Source organism: Aspergillus pseudoviridinutans, assembly GCF_018340605.1.
Source record: "Aspergillus pseudoviridinutans IFM 55266 DNA, scaffold_1, whole genome shotgun sequence".
Classification (NCBI taxonomy): domain Eukaryota; kingdom Fungi; phylum Ascomycota; class Eurotiomycetes; order Eurotiales; family Aspergillaceae; genus Aspergillus; species Aspergillus pseudoviridinutans.
In genome coordinates this window covers 2,928,295-2,943,829 of record NW_025091281.1, presented here as the reverse complement: position 1 = coordinate 2,943,829, position 15,535 = coordinate 2,928,295, and the positions used below count along the sequence as shown (strand labels likewise).

General features: G+C 48.4%; 6 protein-coding genes across 6 annotated transcripts; 2 read left to right on the top strand and 4 right to left on the bottom strand.

Annotated features, from left to right (window-relative positions):
• Positions 1–275: 275 nt before the first annotated feature.
• On the top strand, positions 276–1,042 carry Asppvi_001039 (DUF3245 domain-containing protein; the record flags this gene model as incomplete). The annotated part of the gene is made up of 2 exons (XM_043297343.1): positions 276–457; positions 526–1,042. The coding sequence occupies 2 exons, from the start codon at positions 276–278 to the stop codon at positions 1,040–1,042; spliced, it is 699 nt and encodes a 232-aa protein (XP_043153278.1).
• Positions 1,043–1,900: 858 nt separating this feature from the next.
• Positions 1,901–4,035, bottom strand: Asppvi_001038 (uncharacterized protein; the record flags this gene model as incomplete). The annotated part of the gene is made up of 6 exons (XM_043297342.1): positions 1,901–2,718; positions 2,777–2,846; positions 2,919–3,262; positions 3,331–3,398; positions 3,464–3,562; positions 3,683–4,035. 6 exons carry the CDS (start codon positions 4,033–4,035, stop codon positions 1,901–1,903), a joined length of 1,752 nt encoding a protein of 583 aa, XP_043153277.1.
• A 1,997-nt stretch (positions 4,036–6,032) lies between these two features.
• On the bottom strand, positions 6,033–7,730 carry Asppvi_001037 (F-box domain protein; the record flags this gene model as incomplete). The annotated part of the gene is made up of 4 exons (XM_043297341.1): positions 6,033–6,900; positions 6,967–7,337; positions 7,398–7,563; positions 7,645–7,730. The coding sequence occupies 4 exons, from the start codon at positions 7,728–7,730 to the stop codon at positions 6,033–6,035; spliced, it is 1,491 nt and encodes a 496-aa protein (XP_043153276.1).
• Positions 7,731–8,492: 762 nt separating this feature from the next.
• On the bottom strand, positions 8,493–10,285 carry Asppvi_001036 (succinate--CoA ligase (GDP-forming) subunit beta; the record flags this gene model as incomplete). Its single annotated transcript, XM_043297340.1, has 8 exons — positions 8,493–8,627; positions 8,690–8,982; positions 9,035–9,081; positions 9,143–9,688; positions 9,761–9,860; positions 9,918–9,990; positions 10,053–10,136; positions 10,229–10,285. 8 exons carry the CDS (start codon positions 10,283–10,285, stop codon positions 8,493–8,495), a joined length of 1,335 nt encoding a protein of 444 aa, XP_043153275.1.
• A 525-nt stretch (positions 10,286–10,810) lies between these two features.
• Asppvi_001035 (SDR family oxidoreductase) lies at positions 10,811–12,044 on the bottom strand (the record flags this gene model as incomplete). The annotated part of the gene is made up of 6 exons (XM_043297339.1): positions 10,811–11,180; positions 11,237–11,331; positions 11,396–11,547; positions 11,622–11,629; positions 11,694–11,918; positions 12,001–12,044. 6 exons carry the CDS (start codon positions 12,042–12,044, stop codon positions 10,811–10,813), a joined length of 894 nt encoding a protein of 297 aa, XP_043153274.1.
• A 1,421-nt stretch (positions 12,045–13,465) lies between these two features.
• On the top strand, positions 13,466–14,984 carry Asppvi_001034 (putative C4-dicarboxylate transporter/malic acid transport protein; the record flags this gene model as incomplete). The annotated part of the gene is made up of 4 exons (XM_043297338.1): positions 13,466–13,739; positions 13,798–14,113; positions 14,172–14,582; positions 14,636–14,984. The coding sequence occupies 4 exons, from the start codon at positions 13,466–13,468 to the stop codon at positions 14,982–14,984; spliced, it is 1,350 nt and encodes a 449-aa protein (XP_043153273.1).
• Positions 14,985–15,535: the final 551 nt, after the last annotated feature.

Here is a 15,535-nt window from a genome sequence, read left to right as displayed (position 1 = left end):
GCCAGTACCACAGGTTATAGCAATCACTTTACTAACCATCTGTCAGCAGTCCATTCGTCACTACGAACAGCAAATGACACTATCATCAACCGAGAGGCTCAAACTCGCCATTTATCTTAGCCAGCCATATCAGATACTCCCGTCCTTACCAAAGCAGGCGGTGAACTTTCTGCCCGCATATTCCGCCCTGCTATCGCAAAAAAGTTCCAATCCATCGGTGGTGATCTTCTACAATCAGCTCAACCAATCGTTATATATAACATACATGAACAAGCATGTCAATATCGAAAAGCGAAACGGACATCATCCTCAATAAAGCCCATGTTGCTCTAGCGCGCAGCCAGCGTCTAGTAGCCTCCTGGCTCCCTCCGCCGACAGACGAAGAAAAGGCCCATGTCAAAACAGAAGAAGAGCTGCAGCGAGAGGAAGATGAAATCTTCACTGCTGTCCCGGAGACGTATGTTCTTAAATTACCCTGTTTGATGCCAATGTCGATTTCCACGCATACTGACGGTTCCGAAACAGACTAGKAGTCGGCGCGCCCCTCCCCGAAAAAGCCGCTGACGGGAGCTGGAACCGGACCGAACTGGATTCCAACGATAAGCTCCGGAAACAACTCCTGGGAAAAAACTACAAGAAGGTTATGGCTGCTTCCGCTGGGGTAAAATCGGGCAAGCCGGTGGACCAAAATGGAGTACCCGCTGGGAATGCGGCGGCTTCCTCGGCGGCTGGGACGGGCGATGCGGATGATGACGATGACGATGAGGAAGGACGAACGGTGATGGTGGGAAGGAAAGGCGACCTTCGGAAGAAAGCGGTGGATTTGGCACGGAAAAGAAAAGCTACAACTGATATCGCAGAGGACGGTGGCGTTGCCCCAAGTGGTGCTGGTGAGATCAAGGATGGTGATAGCGAAGACACTCCAGCGAAACAAGAGGGCCCGTTATCGCGATCAGCGCCAGGGCCGAGAGGCCGGAAGAAAGCCACAAGTTTTTTGGATGAGATACTCGCCGATCGGTCGAAAAAGAGGAAGAAGCGATGATGTTGGCCGACAGGAACCTCCCCCAATCTTTCAGTTGTACAACATGATACCCAGTTTTCCGATGAAATATTGAGTTTGATGGACAGCAATCCACATGAATACAGCAAATCTTTTTTGTGGATGTTCTCGATGCCGTGATCGACCTAATTTTCATAGTTCGCCATACTCTCGACTTAGGTCTCGCCAGTTCCCGACCAACATCCAAGAGATGGGCAAGGCTGCAGACAATAATGTGTCCCCGAGTTCATGCACACGGACATAATTGCATTAGATTGTAGACTCTTATTGTAGATCTAGCTTGTGATCAAAAATAGACACGGTCTGCCCCATCCAGCCCCAGGGTATATAGTAAGTATGATATGCGGGAACCGAACCTGCCTATTCCAAGTTCCCAATAATTGCAGACACCATACTGTGGCAAGAAGGCAGTCATCATCGATCTGCATGGTCAGGCATGATGTCAACAGAACCGGACATACAACAACTTCCAGCAGGTATGCTGCGAAAGGAGGGCTGCGCCCTCTAAATTAGGCGTAGAAGACAAAATAAACAAAGCGTGGCCTCCAACTGTCCTGGAAAACCCGCACTTTTCCTGGAGAGATTGTACAAGTTATATGGGATGAAAGGAAAAGATCAATGAACGGGGGTGAGATTCCAATATGAGCAGGATATGTGGCAGTGATAGATTGCTCAAATATGCAGATGGTGCTTCTTCAAGAGGTTTGTGTGTATCGCTGTGGCTGCAAGACGGAGAGCCAGATGCTAAAGTTCTCATGCTCAACATATGACTTGCGCGTTACATTGGCGGTTCGGCTAGACATTACAATTGAGCGCGTATATCAGTCTCACGGATTTTCTTTATTCTAACCGCTTTCGTTTCCGATCTTCGAGGTTGTTATGCTGATCCTCTTCAGGACGTTCCACTGTATCAGCGGGGTTGAGGAGCGAGTGGACGTTGCTGGCCATGCTGGACCGTCTTGTGGCAGGAAGAGAGGATTCATGCCTAGCATACTTCGATCCACCATATGTCCATGCGTTGTCCACGGTTAGAGTGGACGACGGCTGGTCCGGATTCAAAGGCGGCGTAGCATGTCGCGAACTGCTTTGAAATCGCCGGGGTACTCCCATCTCATACTGAGCCAGGACATCCCGAACCTGCTGTTCACTAGAAGTCGGTGTACGATGCGGCGAGGGTGGCCATGGTGTGACTGGAGCGCCCTGTGCATTAGCAGCGGGAAACTGGGAAACGTTCGGTGGCGGCCAGCCATGCTGACGGATGTCTGCTGAAGTGTGTCGACGAGCAAGATTGGGTCCCGGCGGAGAAGATACCGAAGACAGAGGATGAGGCATCGGCTGTTGAGGTGGGATTACAGAGGGAACCTGCGGCCGATTATAGTTTGGGGACGAGTTTCCCCCACCAATTGAGCCATACCGACGAGGAGAGACAGCAAGATGCGGGGGCACGGGCGGTCGGATTATGTTATGCCTAGACGTATCCATCATCGATGGTCGACGGCTATCATCTTGGGGCATCTGGCGTGGGGAAAGAGGCGGCCCGGGATCAACCGACACATTGGCAAAAAATGGTGGTCTGACAGATAAATATGGATCCGGAGGATTTTCGAGGGCTCGCACGACGTCGAGATGTTTCTCTATCTCTTTCTGCATGCTGGACACTGTGATGAGTTAGCGAATGTGCTCATGGTAATGTCGTTCTTCGGTAGTGATGCTCACCATCCCGGTACAGAGGACTGTCCCGATCAGGAATCGTTCCTTGTAGGAATTGAGAAATCGAATACGACCACTAAAATCCCGTCAGTGCTCCAGTGTCAGACACAGCAGGCGCCTCCATGAAACCCAAAAAGGGGCAACGAACATGATAGCATCTGGCCAAACTCTCGGCCATGGCTTGACATCTTGAGTTGAGAGCTGAATGCGCCTCTTCAGCGCGACTTAAACGGGTATGCATGTCATAGAGCGAATGTTCCAAATTCAGTAATCGCGCTTCGGTCGCATCTGGGACGGGCTCGGCCGGCGTGCCAGGTTGAGAAACAGCGGTCTTGTGGCCGGGAAATGAGTCGCGATGAATCAAAGCATGTCGTGATGCTCGGCGCTTGATCTCGCGCAACCCTACGAGGTCGCCCCGTTTAAAATTCCCATTCCCGTGTTTGAACTCCCATAATGCAGAGTCTGGAGAGCCGGTGTGAAAGACATCGCTCACTATAAGAAGACGCAAAGGGTCAGCAAAAGTACGAACACATTCACTTCACCCCCGGAAAATCACATACCTTTATGAAAACCGTACATATTGAGCTGTCGAACGAAAGACGAAATATTAGTGTGCTTGAAGTATTGACTAAAGAGGCAAATATCAGCAATCAGGCTACAATATGCGAAGCGCTTTCAAGTGGAGGAACTGACGCGAGGACTTTCGAGAACTCGGATGTTGGCGACATGACAAAGCTGTCGTTGGTGCTCGACCACGATATCAGATGTTGAATACTAGGATCCTCTAGCATACTGTTTAAGTGGCATCAGCAAGGGCTAACATGATTTATGTCAAACGGTGCAGATGATAAGTATAAGACAAGGAAGGGTTTGAGACATCCATGAGAGCGAACGGAATCTGAGCAAACATACTTATACAGTTTATGAATGAAAGCGGTCTGAACGACTTTTGGCTGCTGGGCTGCGGCTGCAGCCCCGATAGCTTGATTTGACATTGAAGTATTGTTCATGTTTCCAGTTTCGACCGAACCATTGGAATTCGCGATGTTTGCGCCCGCCCGATCGCTGTCCGGACTGCTGTGGGCGGGCGGCGCGGGACCTGTCGTCGTAGAGGCAGGTGGAGTGACCTCCATGGAGTCACCTGTCGACTGAGCAGAGGATGGAATAGAGGAGGGAAGGACGGGGAGCTTTCGTGTCTTGCCTGGCGCATCTGCAGAACCGGCAGTAAAAGTATTTCGAGACGGAGGATCGGCGAGGCTGCTCATCTCGCGCGAAAGGAAGGATGACGGCCAAGCCGCAGAGGGAAAGAAGCAAGCCTATGCAGAGCGGATCTTGGAAGAAACCACCTGAACTGAAAATGCGGATGCTCAACGAAGAGAGGGAGCGATCACGTAGTGCCTTTTTTCCTCTCTTCCAGATGTCGGCGGCTCGTGGAGGACTGGAGAACGTGGGAAAGTGGATACAAAGAATCACAGAGCCTGGGCCAAGAAGGCGCTGATCAATACCGTAGAGTCTCCGCTTCTAGAGTCATTGCGAAGCGAAGATCCTGTAGATAGAATGTGACTTCGATTTCTCTTTCCTTTTTCTTTTCCTTTTTCTTTTCCTTTTCCCTCTCGCGCGTCGATTTGCCAAACAGCGACTGTTCAAGGATTTTTGTCGCCCACCAGACTCAATGGGTGTGAAGAGTCTGAGACCAGTCCAAAGCTCCTCTTTGCCCCTTTGTTCTCCACTCGTTCCAGTCTAGTCTCGGAAGGAGGTGCCAGCATGAAATCGACGAGAGGGGCGAGAGGGACGAGCCGTGGAAGGGCAGGAATGTCGCGGACGAGGCGTGTTAAAAGATCGGATCTGCAGATAACCAGATAGCTGCTAGTAGTAGTTGAAGCTGACTATCATGGGTCCGGTTTCTGACATCCAGTCTAGGAGCTCGGGAAATGACCAACGGAGGCACGGGAACAGCCGATATGTAGGCTCCTTGTCGTTCCAATGCACGATTCCTTTTCTTTTTCTTTTTCTTCACGTCTTCCCCTTTTCGTTTCTGCTCTAGAAGTGCCTATGCAGGTTTATTGACATATACTCTCTGTATATGCCTTGTGGAGAGAATAAAAAGGGGGGAGATCAGTTCATCAGAGCATAGAGACAGAGAATGCGAGAAAAGACAAAGACGAAAATTCGCGGTTGAGAAGATCTGAAACGAGGGTTCGGATAAAGGATTATCTCGAATATATTAAACAATATAATATAAGACAATAATAGATAGACTATAGTTGGTGATACCAACAGAATATTTAGTGCTAATAGGAGTTTAAGGTGCAGAAGGATATTTGGGGAACCCAGTAGTAGATAGCTGGCTTACCCTGCTACAGTCCTACTAGATCCAGGAGTCTGTTACTAAAGTAAGCAGGTAACAGCAGTCTGGGCTCTGGAATCTGCATGGAACCGTGGATATGGAACAACAATTGGTTGGGTGCAAGGAAGAGTGGCGTAGGTAACGAAGAAGATATATTGCGACTAGTGATGAGGGGGAGGCGAATAGGGGGAGTAATATGATATTATGATTTATGCGGAGGGGAGAGAGATGTACTCCGCAACTAGGAGAAACAAGTCTATCTATGCAACTGATACCTGTCATTTGATGAGTTGCTCTTTCGTGATTAAGAAGTAGATAATAGCAATGATGATGGATCACCGAGAGGAAATCAACAATAGACAACTGTCCTCCGTAGCTCATGTTGAGGATGACAAGTTGGTGCGTTCAAAGGGTACATTTGATACCAAATGAGATGGATGCGGAGTAGATAAACAGGCCGCAGACTAGAGAGGTATCGGGTATTGGGATTGATCTGTAGTAGTCTAAACATCCGCCGTAAATGAACACTAGATTCAATAGTCTGGATGCAGAGGTTTCAATATCCGACTATCATCATCTTAACCCTGGTTACCTACCTAGGTGGGTTTATTATCATCTGTCTATGCATTGCTGTCCTTTTGTGCTCCATCCCTCTGCTAATGATGTGGTAGAGTATTATGGGGTGGCGTTATCATAAAAAACATTGATACTTCTTTATATCATCCATATATAGTCTTCGTTCTTTTCCTTTTGTCAATGTATTTCTTGCCGATTCAGTCCTTATCAATTTAATATCTAATTCTCTAAGCACTCTAAGATGCACTCAGAACAAACAAAGCTCAAGACCTTCTAATGAGTGTTTCTCTTGGTCCTAAAAATAACGCATCATGCTCAATTCCATTGAAGCCACCATCTTCAATTGTCCGGGATTTGGAAGGGAATAGCACACAAGGGCTGTGCGGCTTCATCGAAACACCAAGCGCTCACCCCACCCCTATTGACCAACAAAACACAATCATGATCTCCCTTGAGCACGTATTCGTCGGCATCATGTTGACCAGGATCTACCGCCCACGGAGAAGGCATAGACTTGGCCGGCCTGTAAGGCACTTGCGCGCCTGGTTGCGAAATCCAGATGGTGGGCATGGCTCGCTCGATCCTGATATAGTACAAGAGGTTGCGGTCGATAGGTGCAACGTGTAAATGGGAAGACGATGTGTGCTCCGGAGGCAAGCGATGCAAGAAAACCTCTTCGGTCTCGATATAGTGGGTAATGGCGATAATATAGTGCGGGTGGTGATCTTCACCACCCTTGGGACGAGCTATTAGGATTCCCGCTCTGTCGTTGAATTGTTCTGAGAGCCAGGCATTTGGCCGAACTACCCAGTCGCTGTTTTCTAGCTTCGGCAGGGTCAGGATTTTGGATGCCGTTTGAGGAGTTTCCAACGAAAAGCAATGCTTCACGACCTGCAACTGTGCGGCATTGCACGGGACCCCTTCAAGATCCCATGGGCCATCAACGTTGTCATTTCGTTGTAGATGGATGGAGATCAAGTAATCCAGGGTAGGATGTAAGTCTATAAACACTAAGTGATCTGCCACAACTACCGTGCGGGAAACGCGCGAGTTGAAGTCCCATTGCATGACAACAGTGTTTCCAGCCGCGGGATCCTTGAAGCCGAAGGCAATCTTGGTGCCGCGAATAACGAAGAGGTGGAATAGGCGGGATGGCAATCGAAAGTATGCTGACTCCTCCGTTCGGAGATTCCAAACATGGCAGTATCTAAAACCCGTTCCATGAGTAAGAGAATACTACATGAGTTCGATCTGCGCAAGAATTGCTGCCTACCCACGTAGAGTGACCGCCGCAACAATCAACTCCGAAAGACGAACGTGGCCGATGCGTTCTCTGTTTTCCGTGCAGAACATTTGCATTGCATTCGAACGCAGATCCTGCACGACGACTGTGGTCATTTCGCCAGTCCATGCATACCGTCCATTCGAATAGTCTAGACAAGCTGGGTTAATATGGCTGGGCTCGCGCCGACGAAGGGCTGAAGACGGCTCTCCTCGCTCCAGTCTGATCCTCTGCTTGGCATACTGGTTGTAGATGTGATGAGATGTCTGATGAAAAGAATCGAGTGTGCGGCCTGAATACCGGCGGTATACAGAGCTACGAACCGGGGTAGATGACAGTAGCTTGTGCCAAGTTCTGGAGACCTAATACAATGTGAGTTTCACCATTTCCGGTCACAGGACAAGTGGGCATATATTGCCTACTCTCTGCAAGACATGGATTTCCGCTAGGTCTAGATACTGGGCGACTTGCACAGCAATCTCGAGGGGAAGCAACCCTAGGATATCACACTGGAAGGTTCGTGTATTAAGATGATCCCTCAAGTCACGCCATTCGTCAGAAGCTAGATGGTGGATGAGTTGACGGAACCTGGAATTCGTGACTAGTGTCAGTCAATGAGTCTTCAAATATGCATTATCGTGAAAAGGCCTTTGTTGAGGAAACCCGTACACTCTGCGTCGCGCGGACTTCGTCCTAAGATTTTGGAGTCGAGTGATGATCTCCTGTTCGTCCGAGTTCGGATCTACACATTCCATAGTGACGGAGATATCGTTTTCCAGCGTCTGTGAATCATCGTTGTCGTTCTTTGTAAGAGGGAAGAAGCATCTACAATGACGGACCTGGCGCACTGTGGGACGGTTGAGGCTCACAGAGAAGGAGTGAGGGTGTTGATGAGGAAGGAATCAGCTGAGCTAGTTGATCCGCCGTCATGTTTATCTAAGGTACCATAGATGTAAAGGACCCGGCGGGTGTTTTACACAACAACTAGGTTGTAATACTCCGATGGCAGTTAATACGATGCATCTATTTTTAGGACCAAGAGAAACACTCTTTAATTAGAGGTCTTGAAGTTTGTTTATTCCGAGAGCATCTTAAGGCGCTTAGAGAAATAGACATCGGATCGATAGGACTGAATCGACAAGAAATACATTGAAAAAGGGAAAGGAAAAGAAAATAGTAGATATGGACGATATACAGAACCATCAATGCTCTCTATGATTATGTCACCCTGCCTTCCCCGTACTGTGCGGATTTCACTATTATACTAGCCCAAATTCGCTAACGTATCCTGACCGACTCGCCCGCCTCGCAATTCGGCATCCATCGCTGATCAACCCTGAACAGTAGTGTCGCGAGGGCAGCGAATATGAGGTCCCCGGTAGTCCATTTTGGTATTTCCAACCATGTCATCACCCATGTAATCAAAGGAAAGTATAAAGGGAAATCGCGAAAAAAAAAGACGGAAAGATGAAAGAATAGGCGATGACACATGCTGGACCATCTCAAACCGACGGAGCTTAGATACCAAGGGTGAACTCCACACCGACGTCAATCTCACGGGCCATCTTGACGACCTTGGAAAACTGGACGGACTTCTCGGCGGCGCTCTGGAGGTCCTCAATGGAGAAGATCTTAAGACCGGACTCGTTGATCTATAGATCCTACATTAGCGTTTCATGGCCATTTTCGTAGCTTGTGATGTTTGGCCACATACCAGCTTCTGAGCCTGCTCCATGTTGGTACCCTGCAATCGAGCAACGATGGGGATGCGCAGACCCATATCCTCCACGACATTGATCAAACCCTGGGCGATAGCATCGCAGCGGACGATACCACCGAAGATGTTAACGAAGATGGCAGTGACCTTGGGGTCGCTGGTGATGAGTTCGAAAGCAGACTTGATAGCGGCGGGGGTAGCACCACCACCAACATCAAGGAAGTTGGCAGGGCTTCCACCATTGAGCTTGATGATATCCATGGTGGCCATGGCGAGACCAGCACCGTTGACTAAAGAAGCGGTCAGCATGAGCGCAGGAAGGTAAGTGTTGTCAGGTCGTACCCAGGCATCCAATGTCACCATCCAGCTTGATGAAGTTCAAGCCGTACCTGTCGTCCAAGTTAGAACAAAAAATTTGTGGGCCATAAACTGGGTGCCATCGGGACGTACTCAGCAGCCTTGACCTCATCGGCGTCTTCCTGAGTAGGGTCTCTCCACGAGAAAACCTCCTTCTGTCTGAACTCAGCGTTGTCATCAAAGTTCAGCTTGGCGTCCATAGCCAGAACCTGGTGGTCAGAGGTCTCAGACAGAGGGTTAATCTCAATCTGAGTAGCATCCTTCTCCATGAAGACCTTGTACAGGTTCTGGATGGTGGTCTTGGCATCCTCGATGCACTGCTCAGAGAAGCCAAGATCGGTAGCAATCTTGCGGGCAATGTCATCAGTCACGCCGACCTTGATGTCAATAGGAGTCGTCATGATAGCCTCAGGGTGTTCCTTGGCAACTGCCTCAATATCCATACCACCTTGCGACGAGGCAACAATGACGGGTGTCTGAGTTGCGCGGTCCATAAGGACGGCAAGGTAGAATTCACGACGAGCGAACTTGCGCTCGCAAATGTAGACAGCATTACAAAGGCGACCAGCAGCACCAGTCTGCTTGGTGATGAGCTTGTGTCCGATCATCTGGCCAGCGAACATCTTGGCCTCGGTTGGACTGGAGAAAATTGTGTCAACAAGGGGACATGCCGTAGGCGAAAACAACGGAATTTTTGGGGAATCAACTCACGAATAGATAACGCGCACACCTCCCTTGAGACCATTGTCGAAGGAACCCTTACCACGACCACCAGCAAGAACCTGAGCCTTGATCACCATATCATCATTCCCTAAAGTGTTGTCTAAGTAAACCGCGGTCCAGCTTGTTCATAGGGGCTCATATATACCGATTGACTTGGCGACAGCCTCAGCTTMCTCTGCCGAGTGGGCGACCTCGCCCTTGGGGACTCCCACGCCATACTGTCATCCGGTCAGTCATTTTAGATCTGCGGAATATCGAGTGCACGTTTCCGACAACATACGGACTTGAGAAGTCTGGCAGAGAGGTATTCGTGAATGGACAGGTTTCTCTGTTGCTGAGCCAATCTGGATTGGACGGAAGATTCCTACCAAAATTGCAATGTCAGCAAGCTCAATCTGATGCCAATAGATATGGTACTATGTAATATTGTCAAAATAGCACAGGAAAATATCTCACCGTCGCAGCTCTGATAGCTGCCGCGACAGGACGGCTGCTGCGCGCGAGCTTGAACATGATGAAAATAATTTGTCAAAGAGGGGAGAATTCCAAGAAAACAGATAAGAGTACAAGAGGAAGAACGAGCCTCCAAAGTGATTGTTGACAGGAAGGGGCGGACTATCCACTGTTGAGATCTCGGGAAAGGGAACAGCTTTCACTGCTTTTTCACGGCTGCGCTTCTCGGAACAATATTGCGCTTCGTCTGCATTGCACCCGGTCACCTGATGGAGCCAACCAGCGTGCGTGTTTGGATGACTAATCATGTGCATATTGCGGGCGACGCGAATATCACGGAACGCTGTTATAACTTCTTCCCCGTCCACAGCTCCTTGCCGAGACCCATAGTTTGCTGGCCTCATCGTCACTAGAACCAAGAGAAAGCGAGAAATGATAGCTGAGTTTGCCGGTCGTCTCCAATCACCGCTGCATTTAACTTCTATACTTCTATGATTCTGGCAGATGCACAGAAATTGTTTTCATGGTGGAACACCGGCTGGGTTCTTCTCCTAGACTATAGAGCCGAGCAATGATCCCTCGCTTCTACTTCCCTATGGTATTTTTCAACTTGTAGAGTTTGAACATCCGCGTCATGGCGCCATGGAATAGACCCGTCCAAGCCCAACCGCCACATAGGAGCCAAATCAGCCAGCTCTTGTTGCCTTCCCAGATCCAACTCTTTCGTCCTTGCGCCCATGGCCATAACCAGCGCCATGGCGCTGATCCGTATAGGACCTGCCTTACAACGCTCCGCGCATATGCAGCATGTGGCATAGCACCATCCTGACTATGGGTCACACGGCGTGCGTACTCGTCTTCAATAGGAGTGAACAGGGAATTCGGCTGGAGAGTTCGCTGAGTACGTGCAATGCGGGATTGCACACCCCCAGTGATGACAGTTGTGACATTTACTCTGAAGGGGTTCAGTATCAGTGGAAAGGCGTAATATGGAGAAGCACATTGGCATACCCGAAGGGAGCAAGTTCCACCCGCAGCGTGTCGCTGAACGAATGCAGCGCGGCTTTTGAGGCATTGTAGACCGACCCGAACACATAAGGTATGATCTTGACAAAGAGGGAGACTGTTAGGACCAGAAAATGGCATATCAGCAAGGAAAATTTGACTAACCCCAGCCACACTACCGATCATCACAATAGTGCCCTTTGCCTTCATGAGCAATGGCAAGAAGGTCTGGCATATAGAGATGACCGCGAAGAAGTTGGTTTCAAAAGTCTTCCGGGCTTCCCCAAGGTCTATCTCAGTAGCTGGAACAGTGTAGTCTGTCATACGTGAGTAAAGTCTCTCCGTGTCTAAATGCCGAACTGGGCAAACTAGATCGAATTTCATAACGTACTTCGGCCTCTAGCCATGCAGGTATCAGCATCCAGGTCTATTGTTCCAGCAAAATCAAGAGGGAGAAGAATACGCATTGTTAACAAGAAAATCAAGTCCCTTGTCCCCAAGTCTTTTTTCGACTTCGGAGCAGCAGGATTTGACACTTTGTTCGTCATCCACTACCAAGTCTAGCGTCTCGATACCCAGGGCTGCTAGATCATCGATCTTCTTTGCGTCTCGCGCCGTCGCAAAGACGCGCAAGCCATTTCGATGAAACTCACGGGCGAGTGAATTGCCTATTCCACCGGGAGAGCATCTAGTTCAGAACACAAAAAAAAGCGATTAGCGGCGCGCATCGAAACGATTAAAATTGTCAATGCAACAAAAGGTTTGCTTACCCAGTGATCAACACCGACTTGCGGTTATCTCGCGCAGCTGCCATTTTATCGCGCAATCCAAATGTACTAAGGCAAGTAAAGAATCACAGAATACTCATAACTATCGACTCGAAGGTCTGAGGAAATTAAGAAGACTAAGGTAGCTTAGAAAATGCGGCGAATTTGTAGAGGTATGAAGATGAGGTGTAGACCTACTCCATACCTGCTTTAAGAGCGAATCAACGGATACCTCGGCAGAAGCATAAGTCCCCCGGCATATCATCTGGGCCAATTAGGTACCTGGTAAGTATACTTAAAGGATGTAGTTTGCATTCTCCAGGTCTGCATCCATATTTTCGATCGCCTTAATGAAAATAATATAAATCTTTTACCACTTACTAGGCACCTTCAAGCATCCTATCTTAGAATGACCAGGGCGAGCATGAACTATATAACGGAGCCATGAATAGCACTGCGGGTACCTAGCCGATCTGAATGGATGTCAGAAAGCTTTCCAATGAGGTTCCTGTAAGTTCCGTTTGTCGCGTATTGTATAGGTTGTTCTGCAGTAATGTATATCCGTCTATCATTTGTTTCAAAGGAAACACACAGTAATGGCGATTGATTTTTTCCTGCTGTATGGATAAGGGCTGATATGTATTTCTGCCGTGGAAGGCCACTAGCATTTTAGGTATGAAGTAATTGTAAGGTACTACTCCTTAGGTAGAGGTCCAAGTTTGCTAGGATGATACCGAGGAATATTGATGCGTAGCTCTCATCTGACCCTATTAAGTTCTCGCCATTATCTGCAGTAATGTGTAAACAGGTGTTATAGGAGTATTGTTGCCCTTCAGGCATGACGTATGAAGTGCAGCTCATCAAAACAAGGCCATCTATATGACATATCAGATCAACGCGGGGCATCCAACACTTTCCGCCATTCGGGCATCCACAATTCTACTTGTTGTTCTTGGCAGCGCTGGCTTGAATCAGTGCTTTGGACATCGTCTGAGATGAATCCCATGACAACGGTCCACTCATACGCAAGATGATTGCTACCTTTCAGTATTCGCTTGGATTAAGGCAATGGCATATGATCTGATTCGATCGGTCTCTTCCCCACCATCAAATGCTTGTGTGCCGTTACCCGACGGATCCATTCACCAGTTCACCTCTATTCGCTTCGATCGGGATATCGATTCCCACGGGGGGCTTTCACTGGCTAGATATGCCTTTAGACTGAAGCATACCTTAGACGATTTCTTCGCCCAATTGCCGATCAGTTAAATTCTGACCTTCATCACTGCACACGTCCTTTTTTCCCACCCAGCTTTCGTCTTGCCTTTTGAGCACATACACTTTGTCTCCGCTCTTCAGGCACGCATAGTTAAGAATTCAAGCACGAGTAAACCAACTCCTATGCTTCCAGCGAAGCGCAGATATCTGAGCTTCGAATCATGATCTTACAGTCGTGGGCGCAATTGCAATGACAGAGGAAGAGCGCATGCTGCATAGCAATGAGTTATCACTACTCTCCCCAACGACCGGAAGGGCAATCCGACAGGCTCGATCTTCCGCGTTAGAAGCACTGCACAATCATTCGTTTTACAAGTACGACAATGAGAGTGTCCCGCTCTCTCGCAGAGACACTGACGCTTCAGCTGCATCACTGAGCTGGAAGAAACGAATCAGGCACTTTACTTGGGCTTTTTTTACTCTTTCAATGAGCACTGGTGGTATCGCAAATGCCTTATATAACAGTAAGCTTGCATTGTTTGTGATTTCCTCCCCCCCTTTAGATGCTGACTTGAGAAATAGTTCCTTATAAATTCCGCGGCCTGGAAACGATCGGCGTCATAGTCTTCCTGTTTAACATAGCACTATACGTTATTATATGGTGTATTCTGCTGCTGCGATTCTACCTACATCCATATACCTTCAAATTATCACTTACGCATCCAACAGAGTCGTTGTTTGTGCCCGCGTCTATCGTCTCATTTGGAACAATCTTGATCAATATTTCTCAGTACGGTCCAGAGGCCACAGGACCATGGCTAAGTTATGCTGTCGGTGTGTTATTCTGGATCGATGCGGCTCTTGCAGTGATCTTCTCTGCCGGTATCTATCTGCTATTGTATGTGGCATTTCTCTTCCTCGTTATACAAGGGTATTGAATGCTCACCTTGCCTTAGGTGGTCGACTCAGACATTCACGATAGCCCAGATGACACCTATATGGATCTTCCCGGCGTATCCTATGCTGATAATCGGTCCTCATGCAGGGATCTTAAGCGCAAAACTTGAAGCCTCTCGGGCCTTACCTATTATCATTGGGGGAACAACTATACAGGGAATGGGCTTCCTACTCTCTCTGGCCGTCTACTCAGCCTATCTCTACAGACTTATGAGTAGTAAATTGCCTAGGGAAAATGTGCGCCCCGGCATGTTTGTCTCTGTTGGTCCCAGTGCCTTCACTGTCTCAGGACTTGTGACCATGGCTGCTCATGCAAAGCGATGCTTTCCTGATGACTTTATGGGCAACGGCGCCTTGGCTGCGAATATTCTCGAAGTGGTTGCCAATTTTGCTTGTCTGTGGCTCTGGGGGTGAGTTCGCATGATCACTTCATGCTTCAGCAAATCGGCTGACAAGTACTTAGCCTGGCAATATTTTTCTTCTTTATTGCCACTTTTGCTCACTGGTCGACCATCGGCCCTGGTCGAATGAATTTTTCAATGGCATGGTTCTCGTTTGTCTTCCCCAACACTGCCTTGATAACTGCCACTTTCGCTATTGGGAACGCTTTCTCATGCAAGACGATTCTGATCATAGGCTGTGCCATGATTTTCCCTCTCATACTAATGTATATCTTCGTCTTTTACATGATGATTCGCGCCATCGTGTTACGGCAAATTATGTGGCCACAGAAGGGCGAGGACAAGGATGAGGGCGGATTCGAGATTAATCGAATCAAGCCCGAGTCGCCTGGTGACCAGACTCCTGTCTGATAAAAGAAACGTGGCCGCGGGCTTGTGGCTCCTGGTGAATAAGAACCGGTACAGTTCATACACCCTCCGAGAGAGCTTTTGTCCTTCACAGGAGCCACGACTCAACGTCAACGACTTGCAATTCTCATATCCTCCAGCACGGTTTGCATGCTTGATACCCTTTTCTACGGTTAGCATTATGGAAATAGAACGGAACTATGACACTGAAAGTCTGTCATATCACAATGAGATAAATGGAGGCAGAAGAGGTTTTAACTAAGCCAGCACTTATTTTTTCGAAGATCTGCAGCTGAGCATCTGTATATCTTTCACGTAGATATAGGTACCTCTTAAGCCATGGCTTGTTCAAACTACTCGAACTCTGCTGGAAATCATGGTAAGCTCGCTATTTTACCCTGAGCTAGTCTCAGACAGGCAGTTATTGCTCCGGCCCTCACATTGTCAAGCCCCTGATTGGTTGAAATGGTTTCACCAAGCCTTTTGGGGTAAGTTTGCCTCAACCCCATGTGGCATGGTGCCAGAATTTCCTGACTTCCACGGTTTTACCCGTC